This window comes from Phalaenopsis equestris, unplaced genomic scaffold, assembly GCF_001263595.1.
Source record: "Phalaenopsis equestris unplaced genomic scaffold, ASM126359v1 Scaffold000761, whole genome shotgun sequence".
Taxonomy (NCBI): Eukaryota; Viridiplantae; Streptophyta; class Magnoliopsida; order Asparagales; family Orchidaceae; genus Phalaenopsis; species Phalaenopsis equestris.
The window spans coordinates 2324615-2350718 of NW_018165201.1; the positions used below are offsets into that span (position 1 = coordinate 2324615).

The 26104-nt window shown below is 31.9% G+C and overlaps 2 protein-coding genes across 4 annotated transcripts in view; both read left to right on the forward strand.

Annotated features, from left to right (window-relative positions):
* The window catches only part of LOC110030847 (zinc finger CCCH domain-containing protein ZFN-like), a 42789-nt gene extending 28790 nt beyond the window's left edge, over positions 1 to 13999 (forward strand). For 2 of the 3 annotated variants that reach the window (XM_020733782.1, XM_020733785.1), the window contains 4 exons: positions 63 to 182; positions 486 to 776; positions 8612 to 8938; positions 12540 to 12994. In XM_020733782.1, coding sequence (XP_020589441.1) covers positions 63 to 182; positions 486 to 776; positions 8612 to 8938; positions 12540 to 12833 — 1032 coding nt within the window. In that variant the 3' untranslated portion in view covers positions 12834 to 12994. Of the gene's footprint in view, positions 1 to 62; positions 183 to 485; positions 777 to 8611; positions 8939 to 12539; positions 12995 to 13819 lie in introns of those variants that run through there. The other variant, XM_020733784.1, reaches the window with a different exon arrangement.
* A 4663-nt stretch (positions 14000 to 18662) lies between these two features.
* On the forward strand, positions 18663 to 24691 carry LOC110030944 (wound-induced basic protein). Its single transcript, XM_020733946.1, has 2 exons — positions 18663 to 18819; positions 24469 to 24691. The coding sequence occupies exons 1-2, from the start codon at positions 18749 to 18751 to the stop codon at positions 24539 to 24541; spliced, it is 144 nt and encodes a 47-aa protein (XP_020589605.1). The 5' UTR covers positions 18663 to 18748; the 3' UTR covers positions 24542 to 24691.
* Positions 24692 to 26104: the final 1413 nt, after the last annotated feature.

Consider the following 26104-nt stretch of genomic DNA (forward strand, 5'->3'; position numbering starts at 1 on the left):
CATCACACTTCTTTTTGGTTCCACTTTTAGATAAACTTCATTCCTGTTTTATTCTTCTTCAGTACTATCTAAAGACTGGAACATGCAAATTTGGACCTACGTGCAAGTTTCATCACCCCAAAGATAAGGCTGGAATCACAGGAAGAGTTCAACTGAATGTTCTAGGCTATCCCCTTCGCCCTGTATGTAATTCCTATTTATAAAAAGTGTCAAAATAGTCCTCTGTGTATTTACATGAGGCCATTTTATTCTCAGAGTTTATAAATAGTCAAATAAGTCCTTAAACTCTTTAAATTTTAGGATGTAGTAAATGAGTTTTGGGACTAAACTGGCATTTTTATAGGCTTTGGAACTAAAAGGACCTTCTGCAACTATTTTGACATTTTACTCATTTATAATACAATATACTTAATCTCTTGTATTGGCATATTTATTTCATTGCCCTTTAATCTAACGTATAATTTGATTCTTCAAATTTTATCTAGAATGAGAAGGAATGTGCATATTATTTAAGAACTGGGCAGTGCAAGTTCAGCAACACCTGTAAATTTCACCATCCTCAGCCATCTAATGCAATGCTTTCCTTGCGCGGTTCTCCAGTTTATCCTTCCGTACAGTCGCCAACAGCTGGTCAGCAGTCCTTGACTGGGGCTCTAACAAATTGGTCCTTGTCTAAAGCTTCATTTATAAGTCCTCGTTGGCAAGGATCTTCAAGCTACGCACAACTCATTCTTCCTCAAGGATTGGTTCAAGTTCCGAGCTGGAGCTCTTTTCCTGTAAGCCTGCTTGGTCCTTGTGAATTTAATGTTGGGGCATCTACATACTTTGCACACAATTCTTATGTATTTGCATATCTCACTCCTAATTTTTTGTATTTGTGCACATAACACTCAAATCATTAATATTACATAAAAAATAGCACTGTTGCCATTTTTTTTAAAAGTGTAATACACTTTTTCATGCATAAGTTTAAAGCACCAAAGTTCTATGTATATAAATGTGAAAGTTTAGTTGTGAGATATGTAAATACATAAGAATTGTGTGCCACACATGTGAATTTCTCTTTGATGCTTATTTAGGCCTGGACATTGTTTGGTTAAAAGGTCATTGTTCGTGTTTGTATGCCATTTATGCATATAATGCTTTTTTTCTTTTTCTCTTTCTATCGCGGTGGTATGCTTTTTGTAGAACTTGATTTGTTAAAGATAAGTTGCACTTTGCAGGTGTTTTTGTATGGGCAATTGGTGTTGCGAATGGCCAAATTCACTCAGATTTTCTGAGAATCTATTGATGTTAAAACTTTGCATCTGAATGACATTAATTTGTCCCATTTTGATAGCATTATCTTAGTTTTTTTTTTTTTTTGAACTTTTGATTGAGACATACTTGTAGCAGTTTACATCTAATTTATTTGAGTTTTTCTCTCTTTTAATATTTCTCCTAAGTTGCTAGGGTTATTCTCTATAAATAAATAAGTCATTGAAAATTTATTTGAACAAGTTATTTTTTCATGGCAATCTTGGTTGAAATTATTAGATAGATTTTTACTTCTAATGATAAGTACTGATTATGGGAAAAAAAATAGATGATCTTATTCACCAGATAATGTTGCCTATTTATAGGAATTTAAGATGAATATAAGAAGCAAATAAATATGAGAATAAATGTAATTAAGTGAGAATCAATAGAAATTATTCCAAACCATACACACTTCTTAATATAGGGCGTGCTTGTTTGGGCGTTTTGAACTGTCTTTTGAACCTAACCTAAAAATTTTCCTTTTGAATAGAGTGTTACACCAAACGCAAACCAAACCGCAATGAAATTTTCATTATAATCGCGACTGCGGGCCTTTGGCCGCGTCCCGTGTTCAAAATTTTATTTTGTTCGATGAAGCATAGGGTTTTTGTTCGCGACCCTTAAGATAATTATGCCCTAGCTTGTTTGCACACTTCCTGTTCGCAAGAACACACGATCGCGACTGGATCTTCACGATTCCCTGCTGTCGAGACCCCTAGGTAAGATTCTCACGATCCTTTGGTTTTCCCTTCTTCATAATCTCGAATTTGTATGGTTTACGATGCTTCGCTGTTGGATCTTTTTGCCATATTGTATAGTCTCGGCCATCTACAAGGATTAGTTAGATGAATCATGAAATTCTTTGATTTTTATTCTGCTGCCAGAAAATGAATTCCTCTTAATTTCTTTTTATTTCTTTTTAACTTGTTTTTGAATGATCCTAATGGTTATGCTGTAAGATTTTGGCGCCCTTTCAATAGATTTCCTAGTTGCTACAATTCTGTTCTGTTGTAATTTTTTTGCGACTTTTTAAGAAATTTTAGTGGTGAGATTGAACTTCTACAATGAAAATTCGACCAAAATTCTGACTTCTGCTTGTACTTAAAGAGTGGTATTTCAGATATTTATCAACAGACCACTTTCAAAACTGAATTTTTCATACAGAATAATTGCTTCTTAAACACCAATTTTTAAACAGAAGGTTTTCCAGAACTATTTAAGAACTGAGGTTTCATACAGCCACAAGTGTCCCAAACGCACCCAACATGCCAACTCTCTTTTAACTAGAGCATATATATTTTGTTAGATTCAGTTTATTGTACAAGTGAGATGATAAGGGGAACCATAGGTTTAATAAATACATCTGCGATTATTTTGAGCTAGAAATATGAGAACAATATTCTTGGAATGAACATCATCCTGTGTAAATTGACAATCAATCTCTATTTGATTTGTTCATAAAACATTGCGCTATTGGCAATGTATATAATTGCATGATTATTGCAATACAAATCCAATCCTTAAGCTAGAATATTAGAAAATTGATTCTTCTAATAGTTTTGGCCCACATCAACTCACATTTAGAATGACCCCCATGGCTATATTTTGCTTTAATGGTAAGTCTGACTATAATATTTAACTTCTTATTCTTTTAGATATGCATGTACCTCTATACCTATGAATAATGGTTACCTAGAAGTTTAACTTTTTTATCATTAGCAGATTCAACATAATCGATATCAATGAGTGCTTGAATATTTAAGTCCCCAGTCTAAATATACAACCCCTTTCAGGATCCTTATTGATGTATCTAATAATGCAAATAGTAGCATCCCAATGCTTTTGTTTTGATTTTTGCATATGGTGACATAACCTCAGAACGAATTGATCTAGCCATGTAATTGTCCTATATACTAATTTTTCAACTAATCTTCAATACTAAGATTATCAAATGGCTTTCCTCATCATTGATGATTAGTTTATTTGTTGGGTTTGTTGGTTTACACTATAAAAAGTCAATTCCTCATATGGAGATTACTAGTATATTTTCCTTCAAAAGGAGAAACTGTTTTTTCTTGTTTCAATTAAATTTAATCCTAATTAGGTATTTAGATCACCATATATCTTGGGTAACAAAATAATTAAGTTTTGCTTTACTTTAGATAATCCTTCTTCGTCGCTCCTAATAATGACTAATTTGCTATCTATATAAATCGCCAACATAACTTTGCCGGTTGTTGAATTCATTACAAAGTTAAAATAATTGAAGATACTGCTTTCATGGCCAACTTCTGTAAGAATTTTGCATGATTTGTCAATCCAAGCCAGTGGCCTTCGCTTGCATCCATTTCTAGATGAGCCCATAAATGGCATATTTAAGGTGTATATATGATGGTATATTCTCGAAAGGATCCTTATGAAAATTAGACAATAATATTAGGTGTTCTAGGTAAGGATTTTTTAATTAAAATCAAATATATTAAGTTGATAATATTATAAGTATATCAATGACATTTATCAAGAATTAATATATCATTTGGATCGTACAGTTTGCAGTTTGGTTAAATTGGGAGGGTGTTGATAGATTTTTTTTTTTTGGCTTTCTGCACCTTTTAATATGTCTGCACCTTTTAATATGAAACATATGGAAACTTTTTATCCACCAGAAAATCTACACTCTGAATGTTCTAGCCAGAATCAGATACATGTTATGACAAATAACTTTGTTTTGTTCATCGATGAGAAGAGGTCTAGGTATTTCCAAATTTGTAGAAAACTCGGTGATATTATTAGCAACAGATGAAGTGATCAACATCAAGCAGCTTTCAAGAGCAGGATTATCAACCAGTTCTCCTGAATAGAAATTGATTCTGGCATCATGTTTTGAGTACAAAACTAAAAAAGAAGAAGGGTAATATCCTAACAAATGGTCATCAGGTGGACGATTTTATGACTGAAACTGAGAATTTTTTAGCTCAGGGCGAGCCTTGAAATAATAAGAGAATTTGTCCAAAAATATGGCAAAAGATGCATCTTGAAAGAATGTCATGAAAGGTCACCTTTTTCCTTATATTCGAATGATGAAGATCCAATCCACACCTTATGGAATCGGGTAGTAACATCCTTTTTCACTAACACTAGCCACTAAGACCCCAATGCCACGATTTATCATAGCATTCATTTGTACAGGTTCTTCAAAGATTGAAACCATGAACAATATTGTAGACTGGTTAACGTAATGCAAAAGAAGTCGTGAAAATGAGATTCAAATTAGAGTGATGAGACTCCATGAAATAATCAAAATTGAGTGAACATTTTAACATTGGTATCAGGAACCCATTAATGTATTATGAACGCCTTGATAATAGGATGATATAATATACTTTTGAAAAAAGCTTTATGTAGACATGCTGAGGTTCAATTAACATAACAAGGTAGTTACTTAACAATTGTAAATTGGTCACACACTTACGAATTATATCCATGGCTAGGTGACCCATGGGATATTTGTTAATAGGAGTGGATCCTAGTAAGCATGTAAATTTCCACATTAGAAAAGAGAAGATAGGCTTACCTCGAGAAGATGAAGACTCTGTGTCGAGTCTTCAAATTCTGATGAAAAAATAACCAGAAATTATTAAATTTGGAGGGGGAGAAATCCGCACCATTCAAATTATAAAAAACTTTGCAAAAGTGCATGGAGGACGAGCTGAAGGAGGTTCAACCATTGTTGAGGAAGCGAAGCGACCTCTTAAACATTATGGCTCATAAAGGAAGGAGTTGGTGATCTCCGTGTATGTGGTGGGGTGGGTATTCTCATGAAAATAATGCCAATTAAAGTATACAAATGTTCAATAAGATTTTCATAACATCTATATATTTTATGAATTCGAGAGTGCCCACGAAAAATATAAAGTGGCATGTAGAGAGAGTTTGTCATGTGGGAAAAAGATAAAGTAGAAACAACCAAATGCTTGAAAAGCAAGAGAAACTTTATGTAGATAGGAAAAAAGAATGCTAATCAATGATTGATTTTTGAGTAGTGTAGAGAGAAAATAATTAATAAGCTAAAAAAGCAATTAGGACTAAATTGTGAAATCCCTCAAGTTAAATGAAGTTAAAGTCTTAAAAATTGAGACACCTTTAGGTGTAATAGTTAAAATTTCATCAGAAACTCCAAAGTTAACTATTATCGTGCCGGAGCACCCTTGGGATGGACAAACTCTTAGGATGTTACACTGATGAGACAAAACCATGAGACCATTAGAACAGCCCAAACTTTGCATATCGAGATATTGTCTGCTTTGGCTTAGATATGCAGCTGTTACATCTAAAAATTAGCAGGGCAGTTCATTTGAAACACAATTGTATTGGATCCATTAAGGAAATGATGTTTATTTTATATGATTTCATTTTGTTGAGAGGCATACGGGCATTTGGTTTCCTAAAAAATGCCTTCTTAAAAGCAAACAAAATGAAATTGTTTTTACTTGTATTCTAAAGCATTATTAACTTGTAAAACTTTTAGAACTATGGAAAACTAACTTCAATTTTTTAAAACAAACTTGTGATATACAATAAAGACTTTTTACTAATGTTTTAATAAACATACCATGATAACTTAAAATGATAAAAGTAACAAAATAGTTAAACCTTGAATGAGTTAGAATAGTAGTACTCGGATCCCAAATATCATGCTTATCAATCGAGCTTTGGCCTGGTGGTTCATACCTTTGCTTCTATTTTTTAGGTCATGGGTTCAAGCCTCCACTCATCATAATTATATTATTTTGTGAAAAAAAAGGAGTGTTGATCATCTCTTGTACTAAAAGTTTATCCATTTTTTTTATCTCTATATCAGGTCGTGTGCCCCCTTTTTTATATAATATATGAGAAGACATTACTATTTAATCATTAAAATGAGCTAAAAAAAGGAAGAATACAATGATTAGTGGATGGTGGAAGTGACAAGGTTTAAAAAACTAGATCTAACCAGTCGGTTCGGCCACGAACCGATCACAAGTCCCATTGTATTGCTCTGAAACCCAATGAACTGCCTATTCAACCGCCAAAGTGGAGAACCTGATTGTCTTCCCTATCCCGCTCTCTTGAGCTTGCAGTTCGTTCGACCTTCCCAGATCTAGTCCGTCGTTTGTCGACCATTAGTTGGTGTCTCACCGCTTGTTTGTCGGACATAGTGACGTGGGGGCGTACGCGCGTAACTTCACTCGTGAAAGGCAGGCGACCCGCCTGCTTTCTTGGACAGAACATGTCCAAATTTGTTCCCTTTTGAGGAGTCGGGCGGTCCTCTTGGGCTACTCATTGTTATCCTATTATTATATATTTGCTCTCGTGATATTTTAGGGCAGTTTTTCATGTCTTTTGATCGGGATAGCCGCCAACATCTCAGGTTTTCCTTTCTACAGCTGTATTCAATAATCAGGTGGTACTTTGGTTGTATCTTGCTCTCGAGGTGGTGATTATCCTTCCATCCATCCTTCCCACATTGCTCCCCATCGTTCCCGGTCGTCCTGCCCTCCTGCTGTCGTCCAAAACAACCACCTCCTCACTGTTTTATACAGTTCTGCCTTGCTGCCACCTTCTAGAACAAGCCTTCCACCCTGCTGCTGCCTTTCAAACCCAGCTTTCCACTTCCCAGCCGCTTTTCCTTTCCCTTTCTACATTGCTGCCGCCGAAACAGCTCCTTTCCGGCCATGTTCCTACTGCTCTGGCCCTCTCAGCTTGCCGCCGATGCCCAGGACAGCCAGGGATCACTATCTTCCTGCTGTTCCACTGCTACTTTCCCCAACTCCTTGTTGCCACCTTCCAGGATGACAACATTCTTGTCGTTCCCTGTAGTCTCACACCTCCCTCTCGCTACTATTGACACCCCTTTGCTACCGCCACCAGACCCTTCCACGCCCCTAACCGCCACCACCCACACCTGTAGATCTAACCCTTAGCTTGAATTGTGTTGTCAGTTGTTGTAATTTCAGATTTATGTGTGTTGGTTGTAATTTTTTATTTGATTTCAGTAATAATATTTATTTTCCGTTTTTGTTTGGTTACACTCCGGTATCACACAGGTATGCTTTTTGGTTTCGCACCTCACAGTTTGGTTAAGGCTCTCCTGTTTGGGCTTTCCGTTTGGTTTTGCACATCCCAGATTATGTTGGATTGGGTTGGTTGGAAAGATGATTTGTTAATCTTTTTTGTTCACTTTTCATGTACATTATTGTTTGTTACAAATGTTGATCAGCATTGTATTTCTCCATTTTATTTATTAAAAATTATGATTTACTACAATTTTTTTTTACATTCAGCTTTTTTTTATACATATGTAATGATGTGAATTTTGCACATTGCAAGTTGTTTTTTGATTTAGTAGGTGTGGAGAGGGGAAAAAATTGCGTATGATAGACGTACGCAGCGCTGCGTACGATTTTGAGATTATGTCGAGCGTATAAGTGAGTTATATCCGCGGTATAACTCCTTGTAACTTTCATATAACTTTCTGTAACCTACTTGTAACCTACAATAAGTTCTGCACTTATTTTATCATATATTAAGAATTTATTAGTAGGTTACAGTTAAGTTACATAAGGTTACATGGATGTTACAAGAGGTTATACAGCGGATATAACCCCCTTATACCCTCGTTATAACCTCAAAATCGTACGCAGCATTGCGTACGTCTATCGTACGAAAATTTTTTCCGTGGGAGGGGAGTCCTATTTTGTGAATTTTTTTCCCGAGGATGTAATTTATAAAAATATTGAGTTGGGGGCTCTGAATCTTCATAAGGAATGGTTGTTGTGTAGATTGTTCATGTTAAAAAAACAAAAAAGAAAAGAAAAAAGCTTATTCGGTAGCTTATGTTTTTGTGTTATTTTCTTTTCCGCTTCCCGGTTCCACTGTTTTTCCTTTCTTGTTACTTTCTTATAGGCTTTTGCATACCTCAGACAGATGCTTTCAGATTGTAGATGTGAATCCGGAATCAATTAGTTAGTTTTGCACATCCCTAATTTGCACTGCCTTAGCTAACAAAAACTTGGAATGTATTTAATTAGAGAGAGTGGCATTTAATTTGGGCTATATGCTTGGTTTAGTTTGTGAAAAATTCGTTTGGAATATTTGCATACATACCACTCAAATCTTATGGATTTACATATCTAAAAGTTAAACATATCTCAAGTGTATAAGATATGTAAATACATAAGTATTTTGTGCTAGTTATGTAAAAAATCCCTTTTATTTATTTTTCTAGGTTAATTTGACGACATTTTAATTTAGATGTCTCTTTTACCTTCAGGGACAATTTGGATCTGCTTCATCTACTGAGAACCAGCAACAAAATTCTGGGGCTGCTCAGTTCTTTGGAGCATCACACCAAACTGAAACAAGCACAGTTTCTTCTCCATCATTTTCTTCTTTCAGATTTGGTTCGGTTCCTATGGGGCAGTATGCGTTGCAGAGGGATAACATATTTCCCGAGAGACCCGGCGAACCTGAATGCCAATTCTATATGAAAACAGGGGATTGTAAATTTGGCGCAGTTTGCAGGTTTCATCATCCCCGGGAAAGACTAATTCCGGCTCCCAACTGTGTGCTGAGCCCGTTGGGCCTTCCGTTACGCCCGGTAAGCTAGTCACTCACATTTATGATTTCATTTGGAAGATTTGCATACATACCACACAATACTTTTGTATTTACTTATCTAACATCTAAACTTAATTTTTACATACATCTTCTCTATGCATGAAAAGGTGTATTTCACTTTTTAAAATTTAAAATTGTGGTTTTTTTAATATGATATGTAATATTTGGGTGGTATAATTGTAAAATTAAACTTTAGGTGTTAGATATGTAAATACATAAGAATTGGGTGGTATGTATGTAAATGTCCCTTTCATTTTTATAGTGGCGTATGCTGCCGCATTATCATATCTATGTAGGAAGAGTTTTGTCCATACAACATAGACTAGTAATTATACATCTATTTTTAAAGTCTTTTAGGGATAATGATTAAAAGAGGCACTTTTTCAGGATTGAAATGTCAGAACTTGAAAGGTGATAATTTGATGTTTTGAGATGGATTAACATGAGGTAAGCTAGAATTGTTTAGTTTGGCCAAACTCATATAACGTAAGATAACTAATTTCATTATGAAGATTTCCAGAGAAGTTTTAGTTGAGTGTAGAAATATGTGTAGATCGAGGAGAAGACGTTGTGATTACAATGGTTAGTTAGCAAAATTAGTAGTATTAAAGAGTGGTCAAGATTTAATATATTTGAGGCTTATAATGATTGTAAAAAGTCTTCCATGGTGTATAATGAGTAAAACAAATCTTATGATTTTTAATTATATATGTAATAGGATTGGTATTAAGGAAGAAAATAAGATAAATTAAAATTGTTAAGAGATATGAGTGTGTATGGACATTGGATGCATTAGAAATGAAGAAGATATGATAACAAAATGATGTAAGAGTAAAATGTAATATTTAAGGACATTTGTGATGCTTGAAATTGAGTTGCACCATCAAAAGATAACCTAACATACCCTTGACTGATATTATCCCAATGACACAGCGATATGCGATATAAATTACACGATTGTTTAAGGTGGAAATGTTTCTACTTCTAATCGATATTCTCCCTTCAGTACAGCGGTTAACCATCTAAATATCACAATTGTTTGAGGTGGTATAAAAACATTTATGTGTGCGGGCACACTGGCCTTGCCTATAATATAAGAGGGTGAACTCCTCTTAACATCAAAATATAAACTTTCATGTATATAATATTTACATTTCATTCTTCATAGTACACGTTATTTTATTTTACATTCATCTACTCATCAATAAGTGCACATTTACTAGAATCAAAATGAACTGTACTATTCTAATAACTTCATATGTAAACCATTATACAATATTTATGCATTACTATTAACATGCATATTTTTAAAGGTCATTTAATATTATACTGCATGCATCTCTATTAGAAGCTAAAAACATGCAATAATTTGATAATTTTATAGGTAATTCATTGTGCAATTTTTTGACATGTGTATTTTATTATCTTATAAAATGAAGAATCTATTATAGTTTAAATTTATTGGAGTTGAGCATAATTGAAATTAAGTATATATTTAAAAATAATGAAAATTATTGAAATTTAGCAATTTAATTATTTACATAAATTCTAGATGATTTTCTTGCTCTTAACTTTCGACATCTCTTTAAGTTAACACCTATAATATATAAAATATTGCATTTAAAAAAATTATCTCACATTACTTAATTATATTTTAGTTATTTGTATTTAAATTTTCTCAGTTTAATTATGAGTTTAAATCCTTAAATTTTAATTTTAATTATTGCAATTAATACTAATATTAAATAACAATAATTTAAACAAATTATATTTTTGAAAATTAAACTCTAAAACCTTTTATGTTAGTTTATATTCTTTTGCACAGATCACTAATCTTGATGTCATCTAGCGGTTTAGTTTGCCTGGTTGACCAATTTTAATCATTGATATTAATTACTATAATTTAATATAAGTTAATAACATTTAATTAATTTAACATAATCATCTATATAAATAAAACCACAATCTTGTCTTCTCTGTTTACACCGTTGTAACTCGTCTCTGCACTATGGGTTTGATTCGGCCTCCATTTCTTTCTTTGTGCGATTCAACTCTTCCACCTGTACCCAGATCAACCTTTGACCTCCCCTTCTTTTTTTCCTCTTCGTTTTCTTCCTTCACCTTTGGGCGCATGCAGTAATGTTCCTAGGATTTTTCTTTGGTTCTCCACTTTTCGAACTAAACCCTCTTTCCTTTTCCTGCACACAGAATCACGCACGGAGTTAATCTCCAAGCCCATGATAAGCTTCATCCTCGTCTCCTTAACTATTTGGCTAGGGTTTCCAACACACAACATTGACTTCGAAGCCCTAGATATACATGAGTTTTCTTCTTTCGGCCTCGACTTCGACTTCTACTGCTCCTCCCGCAAGGACGACACCTCCCCATTTCCTTCTAAGAACAACCAAATGTGATGTCTCGACATTACCTCGACCAGGGTTCTTCATCTTCTCCTTTCTTATATTTTTCTCGTTTTTGCCTCTTGCTTTCTCTTTCTCTCTAACTCCCTATCGCTTTCTCTCTCGCTGGTTCGAATGATGGGAAATATGGATATAAGCGTTTGTTTTGGTTTCTCTCGAGTGTCGCGTGTCCTTCGAACTACATGTATTATTTATTTATTTTAACACATTCTTACAAATTGTATGCTGAAGTTATTGAAAATATGTGTGTGGATTGTTGACTTCTATTAGAAGTAGTTGGAATAATTAAAGAGTTTCCAATTATTATGCAACTACATAGAGATAATTTTTTTGTATTTATTATGAAGGTGTTTATAAAGAATATTTAAAGTGGGATCCTTTGGTGTATGATTTTCTTAGATAATACAGTTGTAATCGATGTAACATCTATAGAGTAAGTGAAAAGTTAGAATAATGGAGAGTATATAGAATATTGAGGATCATAATTAATATATAAGAAATTCGGGTATATGTTATGCAATTTTAATTGGTGTGAATTTGTGATATCAACAATTATCAGTCAACATTATTAAAGTGAGAATATAGATAGTGATATGACCATTAAAATTAAGGTTAAGTGGTTAAATTGGATAAGTAGCTCAAACCTGCTATGTAGTAAGAGGATATTATGTAGATTTATGCTAAAGTTAATAAAATTGCAATTTTGCAGTTTTGGGTGGTAGAAGTTGTGTATAACTAAGTTGAACATGACAATAAGAAGAATATTATGTTGTTCGTGCATAAATCAATGAAGGATAAATTACTCTGCGATTATACAGTTGAAGTGGCATCAATTGCATGTAACATAATTCAAAATTGTCTTGGGAGATTTAGACTTACACAATCATGATAGAAAATGCATGTACATTTTTACTTGAAACATTTTAGATTTCTTCAATAGACTTTACATATATTTTTCTCCTTTATTTAGTTTCTATAATGCAATTTTTTTATTGATGGATTGAACTTTTCATTTGGTTTCTTAATTTTACACTTCATTACTGCCCAACAACTCTCTTGTTCTGATTGACTAAAATATATCATACATTATGAATTCTCAGTTGCATTTGAAGTGAAAAGTCCAATATTCTTCAACTAAGAGTAATTTACTTTTTCTTGCAGGGTGAACCTTTATGCGTTTTTTATTCTCGTTATGGTATTTGCAAGTTTGGCCCAAATTGCAAATTTAACCACCCAATGGCTGCCCCAATGGGCATTCTTGCTTATAATCTTTCAGCCTCATCATCACCTGATGTCCCAGTTGTTCGTAGACTATTGGGCTCGTCGTCCGCGATTCCTCCATTAACCTTTTCATCGGACGGATCTCTCGAAACCAGCCATGGTAAATCTCGACACCTCGCATTGTCTGATTCGCAGCAAATGGATTCCGGCGACGAAAATGTTGAATCGGATTGATGTCAACACATGCCAGGTTTCCTCATTTTCTTTTCTCCACGGGTTAAAAATTAAACATTACACCTGTGTATATATATTGAGTCATTGGTGTATATTTTTCTTTGATGAGTTTATATTGTTCATCAAAACTTGAAAAAAAAAAAAAAAAGGGGAAAAAACTTATGATTATGAACTCGTATTATGTTGTATTTTGTGTGATGTTTCCTTCAAAATATATAATAAGGAGAAATTTTCTCTTCAAGGCTTCCCTCTTTAACAACACATCTTCTCTAACCATCACTTCATTACAATAATATTACATTTTTTTCGCTAGCGAAGAAATCAAAACTATTCTTCCCAACTTATTTTCGTCGAAGATGTCGATCTAGGAAGCAAGACTATTTTGAAATACTGGGTGCAGTATACAGCACATCTCTGACATGGCCCGACTTATATGATTAAGTCAAAAATGATAAAATTAATAATGATAAATCCATGTACAAATATGTGACAATTAACAATGATAAATCAGTTCATACTATATTATTCTTAAGCTTCTTTTATGAAAGATGTATCTATGATATATTTTAGGGGCATTTAAATACATACCACGAAATTCTTATGTATTTGCATATGTATACCACTTCTAAAATGTGAAATACATATATTCATGCTTTGTGAAGGCGGTATGTATGTAAATGCATAGGAATTGAGTGGTTTGTATGTAAATCTTACAATATTGCATTTTAGATATTTTATATCAATAATTCATAAAATACGATATTCTCCCAAGACGTCCCATGTCCTATTTTTAGCATTTATGCAGTTTTTTCGCAACATTGTTGCATCTTATCCGTGTTTGTGCTTCATAGATGTGGATCCAACTTATTCAATGCAACCATATCATATGAAATTGATGCTATGAAAATCATTTTTATTGTAGTTCATCCTCATAAGTTTAATGTCTCTATGATCAGATTTCAGAAAATAATTGCAGTTGCATACAGGTTTGGCTTCTACCTCTGAAATCTTTGGCTGGATTAATGAAATCTTCAGGCATTTTCTGTGAGAGGCACAGAAGAAATTCATGCCTATCCTCTTTTCTGCTTAATGAATAAGATCATTGAAGGTTGATCTCAGTTCAATCTCTGCTGTTTATGTGATTATTATTATTATTAATTTTTTTGCCTTTGTTAATCATTTTACATTGTGCTTCTTAGAGTTTTAATGTGAAAATATATTGTGAATAATTTATACTTAATTAATTTAATATGTGCATTTTGCTATGTTTTCATTGATTCTTACTTTACAGTGATAAATTGTTGGAGCAATGTTTCCATGTATTTACATATCTTACACCAAAACTTTTGTTTTTTTATATTTTTACCATCCATCATGCAAAGGTAAGGTCATATGTATGTAAAAATTGAAATATAGTTGTTGTATATGTAAATAAGTTGGAATTGAGTGATGTATGTAAAACATCTGATTTTATATTAGGATGCCTCAAGATCAGTGGTTTATTTTGGGATTGAATGCAATATAAATTTCAATTAATTTTCTTATTTCATGTTAATTTTATAATTTCAATATACTATAAAGTTTATGCTTGCATGACTGGGAATTTTGAATTCACATAATTGTCTAAAATGCAATTTCTATTAAAGTTCTTGCCCTTTATTCTCATACAATCTCTAGAAAACAATTCATGAAATATGGAGTGTTTGGTCTGATCATTATGTTTTTTGTGCAAAATTAATCTGACATATCTAAACATAACTAATTAGCTTCATAAGAGAAAAATTACCTTGTCCCTCTTTTACTATGGCCATCATTATGAATGACATCATTATCAGGTTCTAGTTATGCATGGCTTGGGCAGCATAATAATGTTTCATGCCAAGTACAGGCTTCTCATAGTTTCGATTGTAGTGATTGTAGTGCTCATAATGAGTTTGCGGACTCCCAGTAATATATACCTTCATGTGTGTTATATCGGGTCCATCTGAAAAAATATTAATGTAGAGCTGTGAATTCCACAATCACCTCAAAATAACTTAGAAATAGCATCTGTGGTTTCATTTCAATAACCCTAAAATAACATTGTGGATGTTATTTCGTTATTTTGGGGTTATTAAAGAGAAACTCATATATTTCATTTCAATAACTCTGAAATAACACAAAAATAATCTTGAAATAATCTTCGTAGTGATATTTCGGGTTATTGAAGTAAAATCGCAGATATTATTTTCGGGTTATTGAAGTGGAATATATGAGTTTCTCTTCAATAATCTCGAAATAATCTTCATGGTTGCACTTCAATAATCCTGAAATAACTTTCGTGATGTAGCACATATGACGACATATTATTGGAGTACGCATGTAGAGCTACATCCGGAGTTCGAACAGAAAATTTTCCCGTGGAGAATAACCATCATTCCTTTTTAGATGCCATCTGGTGAGGTTGAGGAAGGGTTTATGTTTTAGGTGGATCTAATTGTCGCTAGAATATGAAGATAATGAGGAATGATATGGAGATGTGGATGAGGGAGAGGAAGAGGAATGGGCTTAACCGGACCATGTTCTTCTTCTTTAATTTGGTATTTACGAATTGGATCGATATTTTAGCCGTAGTCGTTCCGGCCTTCCAACCGTTAATCGTTCGAATCATCTTTGAATTTCATTATAGGTTGTTTTGTTCAAATATTAGAATGCATAAATATCATTACACATTGGTTTTTTAAAAAAATACAAATTATTATGAGATAAATTTTGATTATACTAATAATTCTTGAATTCTTATAAGTAAATTAAAATAATTATGTATATACTATTATGCATAAACAGAATAAATTTTTATGTTAATAAACAGGGGTGTAAACGAGTTGAGCACGAGTTGAGCCCTCGTTTATATTTCAAGCTCAAAAAGTGTGTTAGTGTTGGACTTGTTTGCTTAGCCAGCCGAACACGAGCCGTTCAGGAGCAAAGAGTCGTTTTGACAACCCTAATCAGGTGGTCATAAAATGTTAAGGATTCGGACAAGATTTAAAAATTATTATTTATATTAAAACATCATTTGAATCTAATTTAATAATTTTTATTCTATTTTCTTAATTAATACTTATAAGTGATTATAAATATTTATAGCCTTGTAGTCAATTAAGTTTTTTAAAATTACTACTCATCAAATATATATATATATAACTGATTTGTAGTATTTCGAGCTAACACGAGCCGAACACGAACGAACAAACCTTTCTTCATGTTGTACGTGTTCGGTTTGTTAACTTAGCGAACGAGCCGAGCACGAGCTGTTCAGGAACAACGAGCCGTTTTGATAGCCCTATTAATAAATGAAGTGCTTAACATCATAAGTCTAAATAGCTAAAAAAGTATAAAGTTTAAACAAAAATTTATTATCTATGATTTGTTATCACTAATTAGAGTGTATTTGGAAAGAATTTTCACATAAAAAGAAATAATGAAAAGTTTAAAAAAATTCGAGATAGCTCCTAGGAGACAACAAAATGGTAACTACGACTCCAACTCAATGTTATTAAAAATTAGTAATGGCATCTTTGCACTATTTATATGGGCAAAAATATTAATTAAAATTTATGTTACAATACTATTTTTCATATTTTATGTTAAAAATATTCTTGGCTATCTTGCAATTGCTTCTAATCTTTTGATTCTACAGAGTGCACGGTATAATTACACCAAGTGCGGCGTATCTATGCCAGGGACAATTTCTCTTGTGATTCGGTTCTTAAGGCTCTAAATGGAAGTGAAGGGTACATGAACAAAACATTGCTTGCAGAACTCTCGATGGTGCTCAGTGTAGTCAAGGTCAAGAGTATGGATTTTAGTGGTGATTTTTCTTGTGCAGATTTGGAGCAAAGTTTTGTAAGTTGTAATGATAGTAGAGAGATGATCTGACTGTTAAAATTTACGTATTTTTTCGTTCATTTATAGTAAAATTTTGGTGTGGTGTGACTCATTGATTTTTTCTCACTCTCTGGCTTTTCCACGTAAATATTTATTGTGTTTTTTCAAATGACTTTCTGTGCATTTTATTTCTTTTTTTTTTGTTTTGTATTACAAATTATATATATTATTAATCTCTATATTTTGAATGAGAATGGAAATAAAATATTTTCTTAAATTTTAGGAGATGTTTAGGATTTAGGCATTTGGGAAGTATTTCATAACACTATTAAATTTAATAAGATATTACAATCCTTGTGATCAATTATTTAAAATAATTAAGAAATAATAATTATATTAAAATACAATAAGTCATGTTAGAAAGTAACTTCTCATAATATAAAAGTTAATACTCATAAGGAGCTTGTGGAGCATAGCCATCATCCCTTAGTTTTATCCTGATCAATGAGATTGATGAAGGAGTATATCATTTATACTTGGATAATTTTTGATGTTGTAAATACAACTTCAAAATAGAAAATACAAAAATTTGATGCATGCAAATAATTTTATTTGCAATGATATGTAACTACAATGAGTTCCTCATGCAAGTTGGTTCTATGGGCAAAGTTGGAGGTGACTTGTGGAAACACAATGCATGACAATTTAAGGTTTTGTGAGACTATAGATCAGAAGAGTTTTAGATATGAGGGATACAAATTAATTATAAATTTAATTTGCTTTTGATCATAATAATTGATACACCATCAACAAATAGTCATCATTTGACATGAGTCTCGGGGCTTGACACGGAGATTGGGGTGATGTTTTGAACAAGAAATGTTCAAACCCCAATTAAAATTCATTTAGAGCTTCGATTTCAGTAGACTTACAATCAAACTGACAGATTCGATGAGACTGACATAATGATACCAAAAGTAGTCCAATCTGAACTAAATTAGGTCCAAATTAAGCAATTAAACCGTTTTTGAAAATTTTTTAACATATTTGAAAATCAAATGAATGCCAAATTTAGCGAGCTTGTAGTTGAATCGAGCGTCTCGACAAGACGAATCCAACGAGCTTAAGATCACACAATTTCACATCGTTAAGGCACTCAAATGTCCATTAAACGTCGTCTGATCGAAAGAATCTCACTAGATCGTTAAATTAGAGTTGTTCATATTGTTTCATTAATTGCAATCAAGACTCTATAAATAATGTCCTACTCCCTTCTTGAGGGGGAACTAGGAACTTGAAACCTGAAGAAAACTGATCATTTTTGCACGGACAATCTATCAACCACCAATCGTCGACCATCGCCAACCACCACTCGCCGACTGCCGCCAATCATTGTCCAACGCCGCCCACTTCTTACGACGAATTTATCTACACACCGACATTGTAATTCAAGAGATTACAACTCTTTCCTGCATGGTTTTGTAACTGTAATTATCAATTTACAGTGAATCTTTTCAATTGGGTCAGACCCCGTAGTTTTTTTTATTCTTCCGATTTTCTACCTAAAAACTTTTTGTGTATGTACCGATTGTTTTCTTTTATCTGAGTATATGATGAATCTTTCTACAACGCTGAGGCGAGAATCTGTTACTCTATCGTCGTAAATTTTATAGCACACATCAGTAATAATGAATTAGTTTTAATGAACAAAGTGATTAAATGATATTTACATGGGACCGTTTTAGTCTCAGAGTTTATAAAATTATCAAAATAGTCGATGACTATTCCTTCATGAAAGACTATTTCAACCCCAAATTTAAAAATCTAGGAATAATTTTGATATTTCTATAAATTCTAGGACTAAAAGGAGCCAATAAAAACTATTGAAAATAATTTTTGGAACTTTACTTATAATCTAAACATAAGATCTAGTTTATTAAAATCTAAATTTAATAACATTAACATAAATTGAAGCGCACAACAGCTAAATTAGGTTAAAAAGCTGCCTTCCTCACAGAGAACCCTTATCGCGAACCAAAACCCTAACGATGATCTACGACGTCAATTCTCCTCTCTTCCGCTCCTTTCTCAGCCAGAAGGGCGCATCCTCCGATAAGCGGTACCATCCTTTCTTTTCATTCCTTTCTTGTGCAGAGATTGTTCTCACTTCCTTTTTTTTTTCTGTTCTCGATCATTCTCGTGCTGTGGTTGGAAAATCTGAGAAAGAAGTTTATTTTTGTGTTGATGCTTGGCATATGGACTGTGTTGTGTGAAGAAATCTTAGTTTTCTGTAAAAAACGTGATTCAATAAGAGCGTTAAAAAATGTTTTGGATTTTGATCCGATTTGCGATTAATTCTAAACCCCTTTCAAGGTCTCCTGGAGTCGAGATTGGCTGGTGTTCTTACAACCTCGAGTTGCTAGTTTTTACTGAAGAGAGAGGGGTTTCTGTCTTTCAATATATTTTATTGAAAGACAGTAATTTATTCTAAAACTTCAAAAAATACTTTGGATTTCGATCTATCAGCTTCAAAATAGTGTGGAAACAAAATTGTCATCAGCTAGTGGAAGCTCCTTTCTTTGAAGATGATTGTTGTTCTATATTAGCAGTTTTTTGCTATTTAAATTTAATTAGTATTTAATTAATTTCATCAGCTACTAAATATCTAAATTTGATTGTGATTGGTGATTTTTTTTTGTGATTTGTAGACCCTCAACTGTGATTACATGAGAGTATGATTATAGTCAGAAGATTCAACCTGTTTATTATCACTAATTAATCACACTTACTTGATTGCTAATCATGTTGAGGATATAATTTAATATGTTGAGTAGCTGATTGATTATAATTTGAAACCATTAATATTCAATATTTAGAAACTAAAACTAGTGAAATTTTATTATATTTATTGACTAATTTGTTATAAGAAGCTAATAATTCATTTTTTGAGGTTTAGGGGTGTAATAGAGCAACTCATGAGCTGCGCTTGTCAAGTAATGGCCCAAACTTAAACCAATCTAGGCTCGTTCATTGGCTCAATTTTCTTCATTTTTTTATTCAAACAATCATTTATTTTTTAAAAAAATGAAACTTTGAAGGTCCTAAGTGAAAATTAAAGAAAAAAACTGATATCTTTATCCGCACCCCACCCCCCCTTCTCTCTCCCACTTCCGCCCTCTCCCACCCTAGTGTCTTCCTACTCTTATGGTTTGGTAATTTTCTTCTTCTTCTTCAATTTTTTATTATTTAAGCTGGTTTGGCATAGATTTGAGTACAAAATTGATTGGTTGAGCTGAGGTAAGCTCAAGATGAGGTGGATCAAGTCCTAAGGAAGGCTTGAATTATTTACACCCATTGGTTGTATCAATTGTTTACTTTATTATAAGTAGGATTTCATATAGGTTTTTGACTTGACATCCGTCAAGTTAGTTGGAAGTTACTCTTTATGTGCTAATACCTTCAATAAATTTGGGGTAAGGCATAGGGGTAGATTTCTATCTTCAATCATATGTAGATCAAAATAGAATACTAATATGGTCACCCTTGGGGAGACCACCTAGAACTATGAAAAATGGACCTCAAACGGAATGGATAAATATAAAGAGTGAAACGAGGACAAAATACTTCTTTTATTGGAGGGTAGGTGGCCGATAGTGTTAAGTTTTGGTCTGTAATAATAAGGATTTTTAGCGACATTTTTTATTAGAACACTATTTACTAGTGATGCTTCATAATTTAATTTGTTTTTGCTGAAAGTAAATAAGGATTGACAGTTTACTATGTCTCGAATTAAGATTAGATTTCTACATGATATTTTTTTACTTTGAATGTGACTATAGGAGAATTAATATGCAAAATAATTAGAATAAGAATAAATATTACTTATTTGCAATAAAATTAATTGAAAGGAAGAAATTCAAATATGTTGATGAATGTTAGAAAAATTGTTTGCTTGGAGGAATAACAGTAGAAATGGGGTAAGGGTTGTAGTGGTCAAGAGTCTAAAGATAAAATTCGTGAAATGAATAGGATTAGTAATAGAGTACTGACTATTATATCAATTATTTGTGTGGATCTTACAGATTTGTTACTAGTTAATTATTTATAAGAGTTATATTAATGTGTTAGTGCTTATTCTCCTTACTGGATTGTAAACTTTCTTAAAAAACCAATTTTAGAAAGGCGGGGCTGATTAGACCTAAAGAAAAGAGGATAATTATTGATTGTAGCTTGAATAGACATATAGATAGGATATAATATAATAGGATTTATTGTGGAGCGTAATAAGATAGAAATGCAATGAGAGAAGCTATACTTGATTTGATAGTAACATGCGATCAATTAATCTTGAACACATGCTAAAAATGAGATAATAATTTAATTTCTTTTAGAAGTTAAGCCACCAAATTTAGAATCTATGTTGCATTGAATGAAAAAATTGTGAAGTGATTTAAAAAAAAATGTCTTTTTTTTATCTGGATTACGATTGAAGAAATCTTACTTTTCCAAGGAAATATTGATTCGATAAGAAATCACTTCTATTCTCTCTTGAAGGTCTATAGGAATGTAGCTTGGTTGGTGTTTTTAGAACCTCGGATAGCTAGTATTTAATAAAGAGAAAAGAAAAAATTGCACCTTAAAACTTAAGAACATAGTTATGATAAAATTTGAAGCATGGGAAGCTATCTATTTTTTTTAGATATGTTGCTTACAGAAATAGCTAGAATTCTTTTATTGAGCCAAATTTACTGTGGGATAAGATGATTGATTCCATTTAAAATGTTGAAATAATAGTAGATTTTAGAAATAAATAAGGAAAATTGGTAAGTGAGAGGGCTCAAAATCTATGAAATTAAATGCTTCTAAAGATTGGTAGAAAATTAATAGTTTAGTCTTATGATGATTATAAAGAAGCTATAATTTTTGTGAAGAATCTAATGAGAAAGAAAAGCTACAGTTCTTAATAATTTATATAATCGGCTAAGTATAAACGAAAGAGAAAACATAAGATATATGTAAATTAGCTAAAGCAAAATGTATGAGAGCTAATTGTTTTGATTATGCTAGATGGATCAGGGATGAAGATAAGATTTTTCGTGAAGATGAAAATAACAATGAAAGATAAAATTGCCTTTTTAAGAAATTAATTAAGAAATTTGATGTTTAATTTTCTTAGAAGAGCATTATAAATGTATAATGAGTTATATTATAGATTGCTAAATAAGATGAAGTTGAATAAATCTTTAAGAAGATACATAAATGTAATTTTTTTTGTCCAAATAATATTTGAATAGTTACGAGTGATATACTTATTGAAATTGGAGAGTTATGAGTGAGACTGTAGTGATTTGATTAATAATTTTTTTCAATTGAATTTTGAAGAGTAAGAGAATAATGATAGGAGAAAGCATGTTGGTGGTATTATTTATGAACAAAGTAGATGCATAGCATTCTGGATGTTATAAATTAATCACACTTAGTTTTTGAATGACTAATGTGTTTCCAATCAAAAGAGCATAAGATTCGGTTTTTATTCTGTAATTTTTTTTTTGTATTTATTTTGGACAAATTTATGAATGATATTCAAAGTGAAGCGCTTTCAATTGTCTTTTGTGAATAATATAGTTATAATTGGTGTGACAACTACCGAAGTAAATAAACAGTTAAACAATGAAGAAAATGTTTATAATTTTGAAAGGTCGGATTGATAAAAGAAATTTTAGAGTAGATGACATGTAACTTTAGTGAGTGTGATATTAACACTAATTTATCAAGTAAAGAGATGCAGTACCTAGCATGATAGTTTTGAGTTCTTTGATTTATCATATAGAATATTATTTTTATAAGATTAGATAATGGCACCATAGCAGTTTACTGTTGATAAGATATGGTATGGTTTTCATGATTTCTAAGAGCTTTGACAATATCACATTTTTGCTGTCTTGTTTGCTTCCCTCAGTTAAGGTTGTCATCATCCAATCTTATGAACCCTAAAATCCTAATTCTTAAATATAATGATATATGATTTCATATTACGTAACCTAGTAATAAACCTAAATATGGGGCATTTACATACATACCAGCCAATTCTTATGTATTTACATATCTAACACCTGAACATTACTATTTACTTTCATAACACCCAAATTTTTCTTTCATATCACTTCAAAAATATCACCACTTTAATTTTTAAAAAGAGAAATATACCTTTTCATGCATAGGTAAGGTGGCATATATGTAAAAATTGAAGTTTAGTTAGTTTGATATGTAAATTTATAGGAATTAAGTGGTATGTATGTAAATCTTCCAAAAATTTGAAGCCCAACTTATGGTATATTTTTGTAATGTGTGATGAAGATATAGAATCTCAAACCGTTTGTTTGTTGATTTATTTAAGATGGATTCGACTTGCAATTGCTGCTGCAATCTCTTTATTTATTCTGTATCTCAAGATTATTTATATCTTAAAAACTTGCCTGGAAAAATTAAGTTATATATATATATATATATGTATTCATTCTCTATGTGCTCAAGCAAATATGAAAGTACATATATTTGGAATGAACATTTCAGTTAATGGTGATTAAACCAGTACTTAATTTGTTGATTTTTGCTATGGAATATTACATATTATTTTTATTTTTATTTATTTTATTTATTTTGGGGAATTTACATACATAGCACACAATTCTTATATATTTACATATCCAACACCTAAATTTGCTTTTCATATTTTTACCACTCCAATTATTCCTATCATATCAAAATTATCACTATTTTAACTTTTAGAGAGTGAAATATGTAATATTTTATGTTTAGGTAAGGTGGCATTTATGTAAAAATTGAAGTGTTGGCGTTAAATATGTAAATTAGGGGTGTAATCAAGTTAAGTCGAACTCGAGCCACCCTCGGCTTGAGTTTAAGCTTGATCTTGATTAATTTTGTGGAGTTTGAGCTCAAGTTTAAAAGATTTTAGAGGTGATAACACAATGATAAAATTGGACATCAAGAAGGCCTATGACACCCTTAGTTGGAAATTTATACAAGATGTGCTGAAAATTGTGGGATTTTAACAACCCTTCTGTACCTCTTATTCAGAGAATCCTCACCCACAACTTCTACTCTATCATAGTGAATTTTTCTTCCTATGGTTTCTTTGAAGCTACCGGAGTTATTAAACAAGGTGATTATTATCTCCAACCATCTTCATATTAGCTTTTGATTATCTTTCCAGATCCATTGAGCACCTTTTTAAGAACAATCCCATTGTTTGTTATAAATTTAACCGACTTGTTTATCATAAAAGAGAGAAAATAATATAAATATGAGTTAGTGTTACAATAAAACGATAAATAGAATGAACAATTAGGAGAGAAATAATAAGAAATCACTTAATATAAAATATAAAATATTATTTTTTATGAACTTTTTTAATAATTTAAAGATAAAGTCTTCAAATTTAATATATTTTGAGTATCTTTTATATTAATGTTTTTTTGAACGAATTGGCTCACAAGCTAACGAGTCGAATCAGGGCTAGCTTGAGCTTGGCTTGTTAACTCATCGAGCTCAATTCATGAGCCACTTATTGAGCCTGACTCACTTATACCCCTAAAGTAAATACATAAAATAATTGAGTGTTATCTGTGTTTGTTTCTCATTTTTTTGTTATGGAATATTATGAGAACCTAGAAATGTTAAATTTTTCTGCTTTTGTTTGGTGAATTCTGCTTTGATCCAAAGGCTTTTTCTGGGCATATTTGAGCAGGAAAAATGAAGAGCAGAAGCCAAAGGAGCAGAAGCCGAAGGCAAGTGAAAACAAGCCTGTAATGAATGAGTGATCTTGAGAAAAAGGAATTGTAGCATTTATTTCCCTAAATGTCTGATGAACTATTTTGGTTTACCAGATTTATGTTCTGGAGCTTTGATGCTTAATCCTTAATATTGGTCTATGATTGTCGTTTTATTATCTATGTTAGCTTAAGATTACTTGTAAAAATTCGACTTTTGTTCAAGTTAAACATCAATTTTTGTGCTCTTGATTCAAGTTACACCAAACCTGCACAAGTTTATTTCCTTTCACATTTTATTTTTTAATTGAAAGGCCAATCATACAACTAAATACAAACATCATACGAGAGTGGCTACACACCTAGAAATATGTTCTTAGAATGAGATATTTCATATGATGAAAGAGTTTTTACTCCATACTCCAATATGAATTCTAATCTCCACTTTCAAATCTAAATTGTCAGTTCCAAAATGTAAATTCACTTGGAAATCACATCTACATTGCCAAAATTGGAATTTCGGCAATGAAAAATAAATTTCAAAGTGAATCTTTAGCACGGATCTTACAAATTAGCTTTCAAAGTGTATTTTCATTTTGCAAGTGGAAATTAGACTTTGCAAAGTAGGAAAGAATCATTACTTTTTACATATGAAATATATTTTTTTAAGAAAATATTTCTAAGTGTGCAATTAATCGTGTAAGGGGTTGTGACACCAAGCATATTTAGTTCTATGATTGGCTTTAAAGTTGGAAATAAAATATGAAACAAATATGCCCGTGATAGGGTTGGAGTAGCTACGATTGCAGTTAATATTAGAAAGAGACGTCATGAATCTAATTAAATCGTTAAAATAAATTTTTTTTAATACGAAACAACAATTACCGCTTGAAAATTGACTTATTTTAATTTTAACTCAGATTTTCTTAGAGCTGACAACAATTAAGCTTGAAATTAAAACGTTAACATTCTACTAAGACTCTTAGGGCAGTCGAAGATCGATAATCAAAGAATATTTATTAATATCTTATCTTTAATTTTGTTTATCATCATAGTTACAAACTCATTCATAAGTATATTTAATTCACATTTTATCTACAAGTATAAAATCAGTGATTCGTATGTGGTTTGCGATTGACTTTTCACTTGGAGACAGAATATGAAATAATTATATATGTGAGCGGATTGATGTTGCTACAATGACATACACTATTAGATGAAGACGCCTTAATCAATTACAAGTCAAAGTTCGATTGTTTAATGATCTTCGATATAACTAGCATACTAAAATGTTAAACAATTCGACTTCAAGCCGAGATGACGTGAGTTCCAATTAACAACTTGAAATCTATATTATCGTCACTTTGAACTATAGACCCGAGATATATAGAACATTCAAACCATTGAAATGATTTGATCACTTGTAGTTACAATTCTATCACTAGAACTGGTGTTAGTAAAATTATATTTCAAGTATTAAGTTCTAGATCTATTTAAACGGAGGACTTCAAACTCCAACATCTACTTCCATAATTTAAGTATTTTCTAAACTCTTTCTTTAGTTTTATCCTCGAGAAAGATATCACCAGCATAGAACATACACCAAGGTGCATC

What these genes read in the sequence shown, in the direction of transcription:
- LOC110030944 (XM_020733946.1), top strand. Translation starts at nt 18,749, where the DNA reads ATGATCTACGACGTCAATTCTCCTCTCTTCCGCTCCTTTCTCAGCCAG. An exon ending in GGCGCATCCTCCGATAAGCG is followed by an intron (nt 18,820 to 24,468) that starts GTACCATCCTTT and finishes ATATTTGAGCAG; the next exon opens with GAAAAATGAAGAGCAGAAGC.